Source organism: Engraulis encrasicolus, chromosome 3 (genome assembly GCF_034702125.1).
Source record: "Engraulis encrasicolus isolate BLACKSEA-1 chromosome 3, IST_EnEncr_1.0, whole genome shotgun sequence".
Taxonomy (NCBI): Eukaryota; Metazoa; Chordata; class Actinopteri; order Clupeiformes; family Engraulidae; genus Engraulis; species Engraulis encrasicolus.
Genome location: NC_085859.1, coordinates 56,780,091 through 56,798,491, shown reverse-complemented (window position 1 = coordinate 56,798,491; position 18,401 = coordinate 56,780,091). Strand labels below are relative to the sequence as shown.

General features: G+C 41.3%; 1 protein-coding gene across 1 annotated transcript; it reads right to left on the bottom strand.

Moving 5' to 3' along the window:
* Nucleotides 1-1,174: 1,174 nt before the first annotated feature.
* mrps27 (mitochondrial ribosomal protein S27) lies at nt 1,175-17,477 on the bottom strand. The gene is made up of 11 exons (XM_063195760.1): nt 17,387-17,477; nt 16,778-16,855; nt 16,585-16,655; nt 15,839-15,897; nt 10,575-10,689; nt 9,934-10,012; nt 8,499-8,614; nt 7,500-7,602; nt 6,234-6,376; nt 2,548-2,724; nt 1,175-1,859 (listed from the first exon to the last, which is right to left on the bottom strand). The coding sequence occupies exons 1-11, from the start codon at nt 17,460-17,462 to the stop codon at nt 1,617-1,619; spliced, it is 1,260 nt and encodes a 419-aa protein (XP_063051830.1). The 5' UTR covers nt 17,463-17,477; the 3' UTR covers nt 1,175-1,616.
* Nucleotides 17,478-18,401: the final 924 nt, after the last annotated feature.

The window sequence follows — 18,401 nt, the reverse complement described above, 5'->3', positions numbered from 1 at the left end:
ACTTGACTGGATCGGACTGCCACCATCCTGGACTCAAGCCTGTATCAACTGCTGCCTGAATGCCAACACTTGCCAACACAATGCAATCACTTTATAACGTTACATTAAAGCTTTAACACTTAGTAAATAATGAATTCATTTTAAATCATTTTCAAATGTTTGCTAATGAGTAGCGAGTAATACTACAGGCATGTTAAAACAGTAAACACAACACAGCAGCAACAGTCCTGGAAGTTTGCCCCCCGAAGAGCACAAGAGATTAAATGAAACCACAGGAAGTAAGCTGTACGTTTCCGGCAGGCAAACTCAAAATCGAATTCACCCAGCAGGAGCCACTTCTTGCTCCACTGTGTAGCCATAGACTGGCTTTCTTCTGTGTAGTACACATTTAACTGATCCTAACACACTATATTACCTAAAGTATTCGCTTACCCATCCAAGTGATCAAAATCAGGTGTCCTAATCCCTTGGCCTAGCCACAGCTGTATAAAATCATGCACCTTGGCATTGCATTCTTACCGCACAAATAGACCAGGGGCAATGCGATTCAAGCGACAGAGTGCAGTTGCAAGAGATACGAGCGATTGAAGAGACTCACTAGAGTATGTCCGTACAGGCAGAAGGCAAAGCATTCAAACATTCCCATTGGCTGTGGTCACTGACCTCTCTACAGTCATTGGCTGTCGCGGCTTGTCGCCGAATCGAGTCATAGAAAGTTGAAAGGATTTCAACTTCAAACTGTCGCGCTCGTCGCGCAAATCGCTCTAGTCTCCAGAATCGCTTTTGTCTCGCGACTCAATACGAAGTCAATTACTTCCGTCACTCGCCTCGCTCTTGTCGCGTTAGGTGTATTTGTGCGGTTATGTGTGTGACCTTTTTTGGTGGTGACTTTAAGCCAGTATATTATTATTATTATATTATATATTATTAAAACTGTCAGACTTTTCATTTGAAATCCATTGTGGTAGTGTTAACAGCCAGTGTTAACAGTGTTTACATTCGTATACGTATGTGTACACCTAATCCAAGTTTCTTAATTCAATGGCTGACAAAAATCATTGTATGCCATTTAGCAAGTAGTTAACAGATTTACCGTGGAGAACAACAAAAGCTCTTCAACCACTCTGGAGAGATAGAAAAACACACCAAAAAAATAGGAGCAGCCAGACTACAGTATGAACATGAGTAAATATTTATTGTTGTAGAAACTGCATGGCGGAGGCTACACAGCTCAGGTGTGGGTCTCACGATGCACGCTACACTACCACAAACTGCTGTACAGTGAAACTAGTTTGTTTTCTATATAGTTCATCTTGCTGCCCATTTCTATGATATTGTAATGTTTACAAAACAGCACACATTAGCAACAGGGATGAATGTGGCATTTGGAGTTTTAAAGATTTTTTCAAGATATATTTTAATTAATATACGAGAGGCCAGTCACGGAAATACTATTCAACCTGCATATATTTTTCGCCATGAGAACAAAATGGCTTTTCTTTATATAATGAAAGGAGCTCCACGATGCTGTCAACATGGGCACCCAGTCCATGAGCAGTCCAAGAGACTGCCCTGTGTGTGCATGTCCTGTCCTGACTGTGTGTGTGCGTGTGCTACTAAGCAGTAGCTTTGGCCGCTTTTCTCTCCTGAATGATCTGCTCCATCCTCTCCCGACTCTCCCGTTCCCTCTCCACAAGTTGCCGGCGTTCAGACTCCCAGTTGGCGACTGTGAGCTGGTACGTCTGGACGTCGACCTGCTCCGCAGACGTCAGCCGCTCTTGTGCCAAGCCGGTTGCCATGGTCTCCAGCGAGGTGGTGGCGTCCTCTTTTCCTGATGCCCTAAGTTCAGCACGCAGAGTCTGAGAGAGAGAGAGAGAGAGAGAGAGAGAGAGAGAGAGAGAGAGAGAGAGAGAGAGAGAATATCTTATTGGACAAACACATTTCCGAGTTTCTTGAGTTTCTGAGAGAGAGAGAGTGTGAGGACATTTGTGGACAGTTATGAGGAGACGGTTGAGAAAGGGCTACAACAGCCTAGGTCAGTTCAAGTTGAGAGTAATCACAGTTCAAAACGACTGCTTGCTACGAGGCAACAGTTGGGGCAACAGTTATTGCTTTTTCAGGTTCATCTACTCATTTTTTTAAAAACATTTTTTTAATACTTTATTGTGTGAAACAATGTATTCATTTAGCATTTTCTGTTGTTACATCTCACAGATATCACTACTCATTTATTGGGTTACACAGCACCTGTTGTACAGTACTACATGGTTTCCATGACAGCTTGATTAATGAGGCTCATTCTGTCCATTAATAGTACTACATTTAAATTTGAAATTCACCAGAAAAGCAAATGCATTTATTAACCATTAAATGGGGCTACGTGCCATATGGGGATAAGTGCCTGTGGTGTTTATAAATGTTCTGATGAGGCAGTATGCATTTCCTGGCAAATCATCCCTTTATCACATGGACAGTTCAAAATAGAACAAAATACCATACGTTGTATTTAGCAGAGCGAGCTGCTTCCAAGCTTGATGCATTACCAACCTTGAACTTGGCCAGGTATTCTGGGAGCTTTGCTCTCTCCTCCTCGTCTTCCTCATCCAGTTCACTCATCTTCGACGTCTCATTATCACTATCGGATGAGCTTTGGTCCTCTGCCTCAACCGCCTTGGGCGTGATCACGTCACACAGCTCTTCAAGTATGGCCTCGACACGGTCCAGCTGTGGGCATGAACCAACACACACATTCGAATATACAAGTAAGTGCGTGCACGCACGCACACACGCACGCACGCGCGCGCGCGCACACACACACACACACACACACACACACACACACACACACACACACACACACACACACACACACACACACACACGCACGCACACACAGACTTAAATCAGTTGTGAAGTGTTCAGAAACCCTACAAACCCCTCTATATGTCATAATTGTACTTGTATGTACATTATTTTTTTCCACAGATTTTTGAAAAGGCATTTGAAGCTTTTTGTATCTGAACAACAGACGGGAGTTCAGATTGCAAGATTAACTTTGGTTAGAAGACAAATTGCACATCAGAAAATCTCCTATTTACAGAACAGTTGGGACCTCAGGCAAACGCTATCAGGTCATCAACAGTGCCACTTTCCAGGATAAGCGTATACACACACAGACACACACACAGACACACACACACACACCCTTTCTCGGGTAAACTCATACAGGAAGTCTGTGTATGATTGATGTCTGGGTCAGCAAACATTCGTTTCCAGACGAGGGGCGCCTGTCCTGCACTTTGTGTATTACATGAAAACCTCACATGGCAGATGTAACAAAACACAAACGGGAGGCTGGCAGACCCAACAGTTTACCCCCATCTGCCCAGCAGCCGGTATCAAAACACATCCCTTTAGCAGCACTGCAGACATCTTAGGGTTAGCAGTAGGGCTATAACCATACACTCAACTCACCATTCCGTTCGTATCACCATTTGGACCTAAAGTTCGATACACCCTGCGACTTTTAAAATCTATCTTTTAAAAAGAATGGATTTGCGTTTCACATTTGAAGCTTGGATGAAGGGTAACAGTAAGGGGTGCATCACAAAACTGCCTTCTTGCACCGCGGTACAGTAGGCCTATCATGACTCTGCGTATCACAATTTCTCGGTTAAATACTATAGCATTACAGCCCTAGTTAGAACCCAGGATCATTGCCAAAAGGATGCCTCAATGGATTTCTGGTTAGAAGTTGAAGTTGAAGTTACAGTTGAAGTTTTTGACTCAAACTTCCCGACAAAGATCAATCAACTATGCCTGCGAGAGAGAGAGCATCCAACCCTACTGGACAGTCTGCCCTCCCATTTCTGTATTAGCCTAATAACTTAAATGACAACGACAAGTGTTTGACAACATGCCTGTATTATTGCATGTACATTGGTATATTATGCATGTACCAAGTGCTTACACTAACATATGTTGTTTTTTTAATGTAAGGCCTATTAGCCAGCAAAAAACAAGCTTGAACTACAGAATTTAACATTTTAAGCTATGGACCAGATGACATACAAATATCAACCACAGGGGTCATTGTTCACTATTGAAATACGAGGGAGGAAATTCTTTGGCAATTGTGTCCTCTGGCTCATTTACATTTATGTTGAGCTCTCCAGGAAAGTCTGACAGATTTTAGGCGGGCGGTACAGCGCAGCTCAACTTACAATGCAAACTTGTGTGAACTCTCTGGATCTTCTCATCTGTTCATCAGTATCACGTGATGTGTTACTGTAATGCACATAGTATGGTAATTGATTTGAGTATTTTGAATGACAGCGTGTTCCATGTGAACAAGTCCGACAGGCGGACAAAGATGCGTCCACTTGTTGCCTATACAGGAGTAAACGCAATGCGAGGAAACACGATGCCCAATTTATACATTGTAGTAGAAGAAAAGCACAAATATGAAGAGAGTAACGCGAAAAATAGCAGCGAAGATGGTGTTTTGGCCTACTTAAAGGGGTATGCCACTATTTTTAGGCTTAATACAATTAAAATCATTGGCTGGGGTTTATAAAGGTGGTAAAGTGTCTTATTTTTCATGTTAAGCGTCGTCTTGGTTTAAGACAAGTTAAAAGAGGGAGTATGTAGCTAAGCTAGTGAAAGGCTATGGCTGGATCTCAAATGGTGCACTTGTGCACTTCGGGCACTATGTTTCAGTGCGTAACTAATACGGCATGCGCACTGAAACATGAACACTAAAGTGCACAAGTGCACCATTTGAGATTCAGCCTATGTCTCAAATGACACACTTTTGTCAGTGCACTGACAGTCAGTGCATAGTACACACAGTGCAAATTTGAGCACTAGGCACTGTGCCCTCACTGGAAGTGACGGCTGAGCATGGCATTAGCTTGCCAAAATACGAGTTGGCTACTGTTTACAATGCACAGCGTCTGGTGCTTGTATTTCCCTGTCCTTCACCCCAAAAGACAACAATCACACATACAATACTTTGGTTGGCATGGAAAGGTTGGTGTCCCATTAACATTACTTACAGAATTAGGAGACTGTTGACCAAACTCTTCTACTGAACTGAATGCCACCTTTCCTCCATGTCATTGTCAACTTGGCCGCCGTTTAGTGCGTGCATTGTCCATCATTCAAGCACTGCATTTTTCCGCCATTGTTAGGGGATCATCCTGGCACTTTCAGTGCACTGGCTCAACTGAAATTTTCAGCATGAGCGCCCTCGGCACTGAAAAACAGTGCCCGAAGTGCACAAGTATGGCATTTGAGACACAGCCATTGCCAATGGATCACTGTAGCATGTAGCATGCTACACGGATGCATTGACTTTCACTAGCTTAGCGACATGCTCCCTCTTTTAACTTGTCTTAAAGCAAGACAACGGCTTACATGAAAAATAAGACACTTTACCGCCTTTATAAATCCTGTCCAACGATTTTAACTGTATTAAGCCCCAAAATAGTGGCATACCCCTTAAAAGAATGTGTTTCAGACGGACAGACGGACATACCCTCTTATAGAGATGCTAGGACACATCTAACACATTTCTTCATGAGAATTGTGCCATGTCTAAGAATTGTGTTGCGTTTTGAAAAGAGTGTGTTCTAGAACTGAAATTGTAGCGATAGTGTAAAGCAAAAATTGTGCTTGTTGTTCAGTGGAATTTGCCTGGTTAACACCAGACCTAATCACAAGTGAGATTAGGTCTGGGGAGTTGCCTATATTAAATTCCGTAGGGGGCAGAATACTTGGCTATTATGACACACTCTGATTGGGCAGAGAAACTGTAAAGGTCGGAATGCTTGGCCATTATGACACAGGTACCATGATCTTGGACGTTATGAGTCATTCTCGCCATACTGTCTTTCAGATCGAAACGATTGTGTAGAACTTAAGGCAGTATGGGAGTTCCCAGGCTACAGTGGAATTAGTTCAGAAGTCAAATGGGTGAGATGCTTTCAGAATTGACTGTAAAGTACCAGAAATTGTGTGTAAACAATTTATAAAGGCTAAAATGCATCTGCGAAATACAATGGAATGTAATCTAAAAAAAAGACTGTAACTGCAATGTGTTTGGTTAATCTGGTCAGAAATAATTTGCATTATAGGTTTTAAAATATTAAGTGTCTCCAAAATATTCTTAAGACCAAAGGGTCAATCACTCTCTATTGCACCCAATATGGGGACAGTCAGGACATACGTACCACATCTTTGGGCATTTTCACATCTCCAGCACCCGTGGACACCGCCTCTACAATCGCCAGAGCCCGGGCCAGGTAGCCGTGTGTCCAAATCAGGGGCATGTGGTGGAACACTGCGTGAATCCCTTTGGTCATCTCCATCTTCCCTGTGGAGAAAACCCATGTTGATTATTTGACATTTAGTTCTGAATTAACTCATGTAAACACTTAAGAATTGCACTTGAATTAGACAAAACTCAGAATTACACTACTACATTCCTAATGAAGTAGGTGATTCATTCTGTTTTTTTTAAAGGGCTTTTTGCCTTTATTTTTGACAGGACAGTGGAGGAGAGACAGGAAATGAGTGGGGTGAGAGACGGGGAAGGATCGGCAAATGACCCGGGCTGGCGTAGTAACCCAGTGCCCTACCGTTAGGCCACGGCAGGGCCAATTCATTCTGTTTTTAATTCCGAATTACTTTATTCTTCTATACGCCAAATTTCTGAGACACATGTGTAACAAACAAAGCTGCCTGGCATGTACATTTTACAGACCTCTTTTTTTTACAAACTGGTGAAGCAAATTGAGAGATAAAGTGTACAACACAACTACAGTAATAACGTTAAACAATAATCATAATAATAATAATATCCATGACTCCATTAACCACAAATGCAAAGGTCGGCAAATGAAAGCACCCAGAGACACACAGTTTTCACCCACTAAGAGGTTAAAGTCTCACCTTTCAGGTCTCACCATATCACATAGTGTGCTGTGACTGCTTCATCTTTACAGGATTGGCCAGCACAGAGTTCAGACCTCAACCTCATTGAGAATCTTTGGCATGTTCGGGACAGTGTTTTCTACCAACTCTACCATCATCACATCTTGGTGAAAACTTGATGCCACGTCAGATGGAAATCATTTCAGACATTGCAGAGGTTTATTCGAACAATGCAACATCAAATGTGTGCCGCAGTCAAAGCTAAAGCCGGCCTAATAAGCTTTTAGTGTGTGTGTGAAGAATTTTTGGTGGGGACTTTCTTGTGGCCAAGCTGTTACGGTCCTTTTTTGTCTCGATTGTGGATAGGAGAGTTAATTCCGAATTAAATGTCTCATGTAAACGTAGCAATGGGCATGCAAACCCAAGCATGGTATGGTGCAAAAGTGTATCCATTTACCCTTACAAAATACCATCATTACACACTGGACTTTTAAGTAGCCCAAACCATTGCAAAGACCAAACACAGTAAATCACAACAATAAACAACATTAAATGTCACATACCAATAAGAGCACAGCCTAAGCACTGAGCGCTAAGGCCAAGTGAATTGTCCTGTTTCAAGCCGGCGAGGTAGAGGGAAGCTCCAAGGTTTTTTTGCTCCTCCAGCTGCATACAGTGAGTCATCATGAGAACATTAATAAAGGTCTGTTTACACTGACAACTATAACAACGACAACAACAACAACAATGTAGTTCTTTAAAAAAATCATTCTAGTACTAGAAATCATGGCAAGTCACACCTCAATTACAATAACACAAATGTATAGTAGCCTGGTCCTCACCAATGGTGCTTGTGTAGCTCTGGAGCCCTCTGGTGGAGCGGAGTTACACACACTACAGCCTAGTAGCGCTGCCATTAACATGCTCTTCTCGTGTACAAAATAAACAGAGCATTTATTGCTTAAATATCAACGGCAGCTCGCATTGATGAGTCACAGGACAGATTATAAACTATATTGACTCTTTAGAGCTGAACAGAAAACGTTTTTTGGAGGAATTTGTTGGTGGTGAGTTGCAATACATGCATTTATTTTCTGACGAGAAAAGCATCAAGAGCATGTTAACGGCAGTGCTACCAGACAGTAGTTTTACACACACGCACCATCGGTGAGAACCAGGCTAAATGTATAGTGCATTTTATTTTGTTTTACAGTATTGTTTTTCTTTTTCTGTATGCTGATGTCCACCTTTTGACTCATTCCTTAAAACAATCAAAGTTAAATTTTGTCTGCACAAACCTGTGTGTGCTCTGAATCAGATACAATTATAATAAATATATATTTTAAATTGAAATAGCTTTTGATTCAAGCAATTACAGTATGACCTGCTGATGCTTCTAATTGAACAAATGACCATTTTCAGGTGTTTACAACACTACAATGTTTTGAAACTGTTTAGTGCAATAATTTGGAACAGTGCAAGTTTTAGAGTTAGCAGGTTCATTCAAACATTTGATTTGTACTCTAACTGCTGATGGCCCATGAGTGGCGGAGGGTACTCACTGAGAGGTCAGGCTTGAGGGCGACGTATTTGCTGAGGGCAACCATGGAGAGGATCTGAGTGGTAGGACTATCAAAGCCCTCCTGCAGCATGATTTCTTCCACAACAGAACAGGCGCCTGCAGACATAGACACAGACGCACCATGACTATGATTCAACATGCACGTTATAGGTATATTCACTAGGGTAATGCAGTGGTTCACAATTTTTTTTTCTGCCGAGACTCCCCCCTCCCTTTTCGCAACCCCCATCCCATATAATTGAATGGTAGATGCATTCTAAAATCCTATTAGAATAACTAAGAACATACAGTAACGGTGACAAGTTTAACACCACCCTCATTTGTCCAGTAATTTATTGCAATTCAAGTTGTAGACATCCATTGAATAGCTTGACGTGGTAAAAAGGTTAGGTAAGCATTGAACAGCCAGAGGTTTAAAAAAAAGTTTGATTAGATTCTCCCCTTTCAAATGTTATGCACAACATCCAGCGATGTACAGCTTGACACGATCAGACATCTGCTTTTCATGCATTGGGCTCATAGGGTTCATTGGGGAGTGGTGGCAGATTCTGGATAACAGCTCGCCCAGGGAGTAAATTAATGTAGAACTGCAACTGGCTATTACTAATGGCAAAGGTGTCTACACTTTGTTTAGTCAAAAGGTTAGAGTAAATTTTGGTCTATTCTGGCCATAGCTCTGAAAATTGCGTAGCCTCTTACTGCAGATGGGGTCGCCGGCGTGCCTATTCACTATTTGCTGAAAATACTTAACGAAGTCATAACAACATTGCTATGACAGTACAGTGAGCCTTAAGTAACAGACATAGCCATTACACTTTTGGGGACAGTAAGGTTATAACACAGGCTCTGCGCTAAGGGGTTAATGTTAAAGTTGTCTACACTTTACTTAGTCAAAAGATTAGAGACGAGTCACTTTTGGTCTATTCAAGGCATAACTGTAAATATTGCTTAATGTAATTTATTGTAACTAGTGCAGAGCCCATGCCCGTGTTGTGTTTACTGTAGGCCATACTGCAGGCCATATGACTAACATTTAACTTAAATACCATTTATGAAAAATCTTACAGTACGTGTTGGGTTTTCCAGTAATTATTTATCACAAACAACAACAACAATAATAATAATAATTTATTATATTTTACATTATTACGCTGTTGTTGATATTGTCATTCTTTATGACATTTGTTATGACACTCAAAGGCACAATACATGTATGTCAAGTACATTGTCATTCTGTTTAATTTCTATAAGTAATGTACTGTGCCATTTCTATGTGTAATGTACCGTTTTAAAACACCATAGACCGCAGGGAGACATTTCACATTTAATAATTTTGATTGATGAAAGAGCCTACCGTTTTGCAAAAAAAAAAATGTGTGTAAGAACAGTACAACAATTATTCAGAGCTAGCTCACCATGGTAGTCTTCATCTTTTAGAAATGAATCGATTAACAAATTAATGGTGAAGTCATCAGGAAATATCCCATATTGCACCTGTAGAACACAGAAGCACACCTTCAGCAAATACCATCACGGAAAAAATACAACTTCAGTTCTAGACCCTGTTTCTCAAAAGCATTATTGCTAACCAGTTAGCAACTTACATGGTTCCCAATGGGAAATTGCATTGCAACCAATTAAGGTGCTAACTTAGTTAGCAACGACGTTGCCAAGAAACTCAACCCTGTTTTACTGAAAGATGTCAATTTTTTTTTAGATTTTATTTTTTCCCTTGATTGTGCAAGCTTATATCTTGAAGAAGAAACACTACACAGTTTTATGTAAAAGCAAACATGTCTTTTCTATGGGCGAGAGAAACTTTCAGCTGAATTCTCTGTTTTCTACTCTGAGAAATGAACACATTCAGAAGACCACATTAACAGATTGCCATGTGCAATTCATCATTGTAAAGGTTACATTGCACTTACAGAATCTATGATTAACTCAATATGCCATGGGCCCCCTTGTGGTCTGTGCTCCTGTGGTTGGTCACATTTACTGTACAACCGAAGATTCACAAAGTAACAGCATGTTAACACAAAACTGAATGTCTTGCCTTATTCTTAATAGTGTGGACTGCTTTGTCCCTGGCTCCATACTTCAGACAATTACGGACCCAGCTGTGTATCGTCCAGTCCCGCAGATACCAGCAGTTTGGGCTGTGTCGGAACCTGAGGGAGAGCAGAGAACGATAGATGATCATCAATCATGACACCCAGGTTTCTTGTGATCTTATTTGGGTTGACAGTAGCTGAGCAGTAGTTTGATATCGTGGCAGCATTACAGTTTTTCTCAATTGATTTGTACATTTCTCGAATCTCTCTCGCAATTTGCAAAACATAATATTCATTCTCAAAACGGCTTTAACAAATGGCAAAACACTGTGGAGGACCTGCAAAACCAAGTCTCTTGCTCAAAATCCTTAGTTTGTCTTTCAAAAGCAAGTTTTTGTGACAATGAATGTGTCAGTGCCAGCAGAATGGTTAGTCATTGTCTCATAGTGTATGGACAAGCTAATCAAATTGGTTTGTCATGTTGTCAATTGACTAGTACACTTGAGGATCTTTTCTGATGCAAATTTTGTTTAGACCGGACCAGATATTCATTTAGAGTATGACCTTTTTATTGACAGACATCTCATTGCAAAATAGAAAAAAGCCAACTCTGGTTGAGGTTTCAAAATGCGTCCTCTACCACCCCTTTTACTTGTTTTGCAGGCCCATGTGAATAAAAATATGGAACTGTAAAGCAAAATAAATGTAAAACCATGCACTGATATTGTATAAAGTGCACTTACTCGCTTGTGAAATTCTAGGAGATTTTTTTAATTTTGCTTGGAGCCTAATTATACAGGGCACATAAGGCATAGAGTAATGTAATGCAGTACAGTGCCTATTGTTGAATTACATGCCTGTTTTCTCTTTGAAATATGATTCCCTTTTACTGCCTTTGATTAGAGACAGTCAATACTTACCTGCGAGCAATTTACCAATTCAGATCATATTTATAAACAGAAATCCAATGGAAATGATGCTGTGCTCAACACTTTATGACCGCTTGGTAAATCATTTTGCATGGCAAGACTTATACTATGACCTAGGACCTAAATGTTTAGGGGGGTGAGATAGTTTCATGTATTCAGTGACAAAGCTTTTTGAGTGATATGACCAAAGCAATTGAGAACGGTCAGAAAAGCTGAGAATTGTACATAACCATTGCATGGTGGACAAAAGCATTGCTATATGCTGAAACTATGAGAAACTGATTTTGGGTCATTTCACGTGAAATCAGACACTTTGGGACCCGACCGACCCGGATTTCGATCATACTTGGTGTGCCTTTTCAGTAGCAAGGTAGCACCCCAGAACTGCATTGGTTTGAATCTGACACTAATATTAAGGGAGAAACAGACTAGGAAAGGTTCACATGTGAGGGTAGGACACTATACATTCAGCCTTGAATATATCAGTCAGTGTTAGTCACAAAAAGATGCCTGTGGTGTTGTTTGAAAGCTCTTTTCTGGCTCTACATATTACACAATCACACAATCACCTTGGAATACAACAGCCCTCAGAATATGAATTATGATAAATTGAAAAAAATTTAATTGAATATCTAAAAAACTCATATTTTAAAATGGCCAGTTCCTTGTCCAAAACGTAGCCGGCAATGTCATGAGCAGCACCTAAAATGCTGGTGTTCGGTTTGTTATTCATTTCAGAGAGAATTTGACTCACAAATATGGCATCATACAGACCACTTACTAATAATATGGTAATACCATAGTAGCATCACATGACAAAACAAAAACAAAACAAAAATGGTCAGTGTCCAAGTCCCCAGGTTTCAGAAACTAAGGCAGATGTCCATTTTATACATACCAAATGATGATATGTGAATGTTTGAACATTCCTTCTCTGTGTACCTGTGCCATCTTCCCTTTACCGTACTTTAAAGAGATAATCAATGGCTACACTCTCATTTTGTACTCTACCAGTGCATTTGAAGCAACAGCTGTGTCTTTTGTAGATAATGTATAAGTACGTCCCGTTGCAGTTACAGGTTCCACCACCAGAAGCACATCCTGATGATCCATGACAAGTCTATCTGGTCTGAAGGGAAAAGTGAAGATGAGATGGCCCATGAGGATGCAGGAAGTTCAGTTTCACCTCTCCAGTGCTCGGCATACATTCCTCAGCACATGCTAGCCACCAGTTGCCATCATATACAGCTACAAGTTAACATACCCTTTGATGCTTGAAAATGTAACACATTCCTTTACTGAGCTCACTCTTTCAACTCTGCCTTCTCTGAATGCTCAAAATGGCCTAACTTCCACTGTGTCCATTGACAATGGGCAGAAGCTGTGTAGTTTTTGAGTACCTGGAATAGTTCTTGCAGATTCAAACCTTTTCAACAAGTTCTCAGCTTCATGATGGTACATATCCATATCTGTTGTGGCAAACTGGCAATGGATGTTCTTGACATTATCCTTGACAAATTCAAACAGTTGGTATGGCGTTACAATTTAATTGTCAATAGGACGTTGCAGACTTCCTGCACAATATAAGAACCTTAAAATTACAACAAATTTGTGCCACCAGGAGGCAGATTTTCACATACCTGCAGAGTGGCACTTTTTTGCCACATCACATGGCAAAGGTCCATGTGATGGCGTTGGAGGGACAGTTAAATGGCTTGCTGCACGAGCAAGTCTGCAACGTCCTATTGACAATTAAATTATAACGCCATACCAACTGTTTGAATTTGTCAAGGATAATGTCAAGAACATCCATTGCCAGTTTGCCACAACAGAGATGTACCATCATGAAGCTGAGAACCTGTTGAAAAGGTTTGAATCTGCAAGAACTATTCCAGGTACTCAAAAACTACACAGCTTCTGCCCATTGTCAATGGACACAGTGGAAGTTAGGCCATTTTGAGCATTCAGAGAAGGCAGAGTTGAAAGAGTGAGCTCAGTAAAGGAATGTGTTACATTTTCAAGCATCAAAGGGTATGTTGTAGCTGTATATGATGGCAACTGGTGGCTAGCATGTGCTGAGGAATGTATGCCGAGCACTGGAGAGGTGAAACTGAACTTCCTGCATCCTCATGGGCCATCTCCATCCTTCACTTTTCCCTTCAGACCAGATAGACTTGTCATGGATCATCAGGATGTGCTTCTGGTGGTGGAACCTGTAACTGCAACGGGACGTACTTATACATAATCTACAAAAGACACAGCTGTTGCTTCAAATGCACTGGTAGAGTACAAAATGAGAGTGTAGCCATTGATTATCTCTTTAAAGTACGGTAAAGGGAAGATGGCACAGGTACACAGAGAAGGAATGTTCAAACATTCACATATCATCATTTGGTATGTATAAATGGACATCTGCCTTAGTTTCTGAAACCTGGGACCATGGACACTGACCATTTTGTTTTTGTTTTTGTTTTGTCATGTGATGCTACTATGGTATTACCATATTATTAGTAAGTGGTCTGTATGATGCCATATTTGTGAGTCAAATTCTCTCTGAAATGAATAACAAACCGAACACCAGCATTTTAGGTGCTGCTCATGACATTGCCGGCTACGTTTGGACAAGGAACTGGCCATTTTAAAATATGAGTTTTTTAGATATTCAATTTTTAATTTTTCAATTTATCATAATTCATATTCTGAGAGTAGTAGTTGTATTCCAAGGTGATTGTGTAATATGTAGAGCCAGAAAAGAGCTTTCAAACAACACCACAGGCATCTTTTTGTGACTAACACTGACTGATATATTCAAGGCTGAATGTATAGTGTCCTACCCTCACATGTGAACCTTTCCTAGTCTGTTTCTCCCTTAATATTAGTGTCAGATTCAAACCAATGCAGTTCTGGGGTGCTACCTTGCTACTGAAAAGGCACACCAAGTATGATCGAAATCCGGGTCGGTCGGGTCCCAAAGTGTCTGATTTCACGTGAAATGACCCTCTTATCATGTGCACAGCTAACACCAGGAACTTACAATTGAACAAAACGTTTTGAGAATTAAGTTATAATTCTGCAGTGAGAAATGTACAAAACCAATTGAGAAAAACTGTAAATTAGGAAATCAGTGACCCTTTTTTGCAACCGCCCTCTCAACAGCTTTTGATAGGTATGGAAGTAGTGAGCCCGGCTGATAGATGTCAACCTGACACGACGCAAAAAAAAAACAAGCTTCTTGTGAATGTTACAAAAAAGTGGTCAGATGCGTACATGTAGTGAAGTGACCACACCTTCATCTGCTTTGCAGTTTTTAGTTAGAATCGGTTAAAGTTGGTTCCCATTTTTGTGACTCGGAGGGCAGCAGACCAACTAACGGTCAAATGACCATATGAGACCACAGTGGGTTTACATACAGTATCCAATCTCACCATCCAACCCGTGCCTGCAGTTCACCTAGGGAGCACTGTTGAGACAGCACAGCCCATAAGGCTGGATCAAATAACTGACAATGCTCGCTGTAGGCTGAAACTTGACAATATTACTGTGGGTTCTGAGAAACAAATGTGAAATGTACAATAACCTGAGAGTTATGTCCTTCTGATTTCTTACAGCTTTGGCATTTATGAGTCAGGATCCGCTAGCATCTTGCAAACAAAATTGCTTTACGGCAGTCGTGATCACAGCAATGCAGCCGGCTGACCGATCCAAACGCAGTGTGTGAAGCCACTCGTGACATAATATTGACAATAAAGAAGACGTATTTTACAAAGCTCAAGCCAGTTTAAACATTCAAACTAAGTGCTGTTTGAAAGGATAATTTATCCTGTCTTTGGGAAAAATAAAATGAAAAGATTATACAAATTCTCTCCCAAAGCAACGGCAGCATCTGTGGTTGAGCTCCATGGGACCCCATTCATTCTAAACAGCCTCTGCATTCCTTGGCGCTCCTCTGCGCTGCCTGGATGGCGCCACTTAGTGGACAGTACCAACCGGAAAAAGTCACGAAATGCGTCTCTCGTAATACCCATAGAGCCTCTCTGGAGAGACTCACACTTTGTCTTAAGGGATGATGAAATCACCAAGGACCACTAAGGGAGAGTCTGACTCTGGGATGAAAGAGCCTGTCAAACTCGCCCAACAAAGTCGCCCAAAGGTCTTGGTGACGGTAGATGACAGGTATATTTGCTCTTCACCCTTATGAGCCTTTACACAGTTGAGCATTTCCCTCAACTGGCTATAACACAGAATGTATACATCACCACATAACAATTTCAATCTTGTGTCTGGAGCATCTAAGGCGATATTTTATTCAGTTGAATTGATGGGAATTCAAAACTTACCTGTACAGGTAGTACTCTGCTTGGTCTATTTCCTCTCTGGAAGAGATGGCATCGACAAACTAGGATGTTTAAAACAGAGTCATGTTAAATACCCATATAAACTGAGTCAGTGCTTCTTGACATATAAATTTCAGAACGGACTCTGGCATGTAAAAAAAGAAGTTCAAAAGCAGAAACTATTCGATGACGCCATCAGACTTCAAAGGATGTGTCCAATAAGGTAATCACATGTGAAATCTTTGGGGCCCGGCTGGCTGAGCTTTTAGGGGCAAGATAAAACCCCAGAGCTGTATGCAAAAATCTGGCACCAATATTAAGGGAGAGGATTTGAATTCGGTGGGTGGTACCACAGGCATGCATCCTCTATTATTACAGTCGATTTTATTAAGTCACACAGAAATTATTAGGATATTGTAAAAGAGCACCATGTTGTTATTAAGTTATTCAACTTAATTATTAAATTTGAGAGAATACTGACAGGGCTTAATGATGAAAATGTCAATATCAGCTCCAGTGTCCATTTCAATATCATTTGGAGTGTTTCTATTTTTTCATGTGCAGGTTGGACCCCAAAGTAGCATCTAATTTTATGTTAAATGACCCTGTTAGGTGGCGTTCCTCAGTGTGCATGATGCTAAAAAGACAAACTACAAGAATACAGGTAGGGGTAATAAAAAGGATCACGGCCTCTGTGTTTGTGGTCCCTGTTTAACAATTTCATCCCTACCATAATGTCTTTCACTCACCCTTGCAATTGTCAGTGAACTGACAGGGAATTTACGCTCATATGATCGATCCATGAGGTTTGCCAGCTTGGCTGCAGAGAAACAAATTGTCAGTCAAGTCTTCCCTCCCAGTGTTCTTTCAAATTAACATTGTTTTGATGAGATACCCCAGTAACTGGGTAAATGTGTTGTTAAAGTAAACACCTTGACTTACCTAAATTTTGAGGTTCTGTCTGTCGTTGTTCCCATAATTCGCTGTTTGTGTAAGATGCTGACAGAAGACACCTCCGACCTAGGAATATCAACAAAAGGTGTACCGTGTCATTTCAATTCGCCCAGATCTGACACGAACAAGTTTTTTTTGCTAGCTGTCATCTCTAGAACTATGCTCTTAGAGCATGCCCAATGTCTTCGTGAAGGTAAGTAAGTAGGCTACCCAGCTTCTATGCCCACACATCAAAAGAGATGGCACAAATGGCAAAGCAAGAGACATGTCAAGGCGCCGGAGAATACATCAGGAACAAATCATCTGTCATCGTCACCTGTCGGCTTAAGATATCGATTTTTACTACAATCTGTTGCTCTATAATAACACCCGCTGAGCTTCCCATAGTTCTGTATAAAATACTTCTATACAGATATATGGAACTTCCTACACACAGGCAACAGAAAATCTAGCAAGCATGTTCACATTGACTTCAGAGTACGGGCGGCTATCTACATGACCAAACAAAGCTCTTCAAAAGGGCTACTGCAAAACACAGTAGGAATATGTCCATGATTAAATGGTGTTGGTTAATGAATATATCAATATCATACTTACCAAAATAATTCTTAGCTCCGTGCTTACAGACGACTTTGACAGACGACAAACATCGTTGTACAACGGAGGCCGCCATCTTTGTACAACTGCCGTAAATCCTTTCTTCCATAAAGGTTTACGGCAGCCCCATTGACAAGCTGTAGGACTGCCACCTAGAGGCGTAGGCAAAAACATCTCAGTGCGGCGGGCTATCCGTTTACTCACCAACTCATAAAACCTGTCTAGGCATGGGCTTCACCAACTCCAATAAGGTGCGTGAACAACTGTTATGCCACGGTTCTGAGCTTACATTAGAGAAAGCTATCGACATAGCCAGAACGCACGAGCTATCCCGCCAACAGCTACGTTCAATGGATGATAGCCACACTGCTAGCACTAGCGCAGCCAGCCATTCCGCCCATGCAGTTAGCAGAAAGCCCGCGTACGCCTACAAGCCAGATCGACAACGGCAGGGAAGGACGACGGACGGCGAGAGGACAGCAGGTGCGACGAAAGTGTGCGGTGCGTGTGGAGGGGACCATGGACGTATGGGAGAGTGTCCGGTGTGAAAGCTTTTCCAATACACCCGGAATCCAGGAATGCATTTACGCAATGTTACTAAAATCGCAGCGTACTTGCTTGTCAGAATTGAAGTCCTTGCGTAATTGCCATGGCGCCACGGAATTAACGCCAGAGAGAAGCACAGCTGGCTCGAAGGAGCGCGAGAAGGTTCAAACAGTGCCTACCCATCAAAACAAATGCTCAAACCTTGTCATTCCATGAAAGCGTAAACAGTACATTGTAATCCTGCGTATATGAAACAAATAACTGTTTGTACGCGTTACAGAAATATATTTATTCAATCATTCTCGTAGCATGAGTAGCCTAAGATCCCATGTGGCACGGAAAGTTGCCGCAGTGAAGTCAACCCTTTTTTTGTTGTTGAAAAAAGTGGTCCATTTTGGAGCGCGTCTACCCGGTGTGCATGGAATATTATTTTTAGCGGAATTGCGCACCCCGTCCTCCAAACGTACGC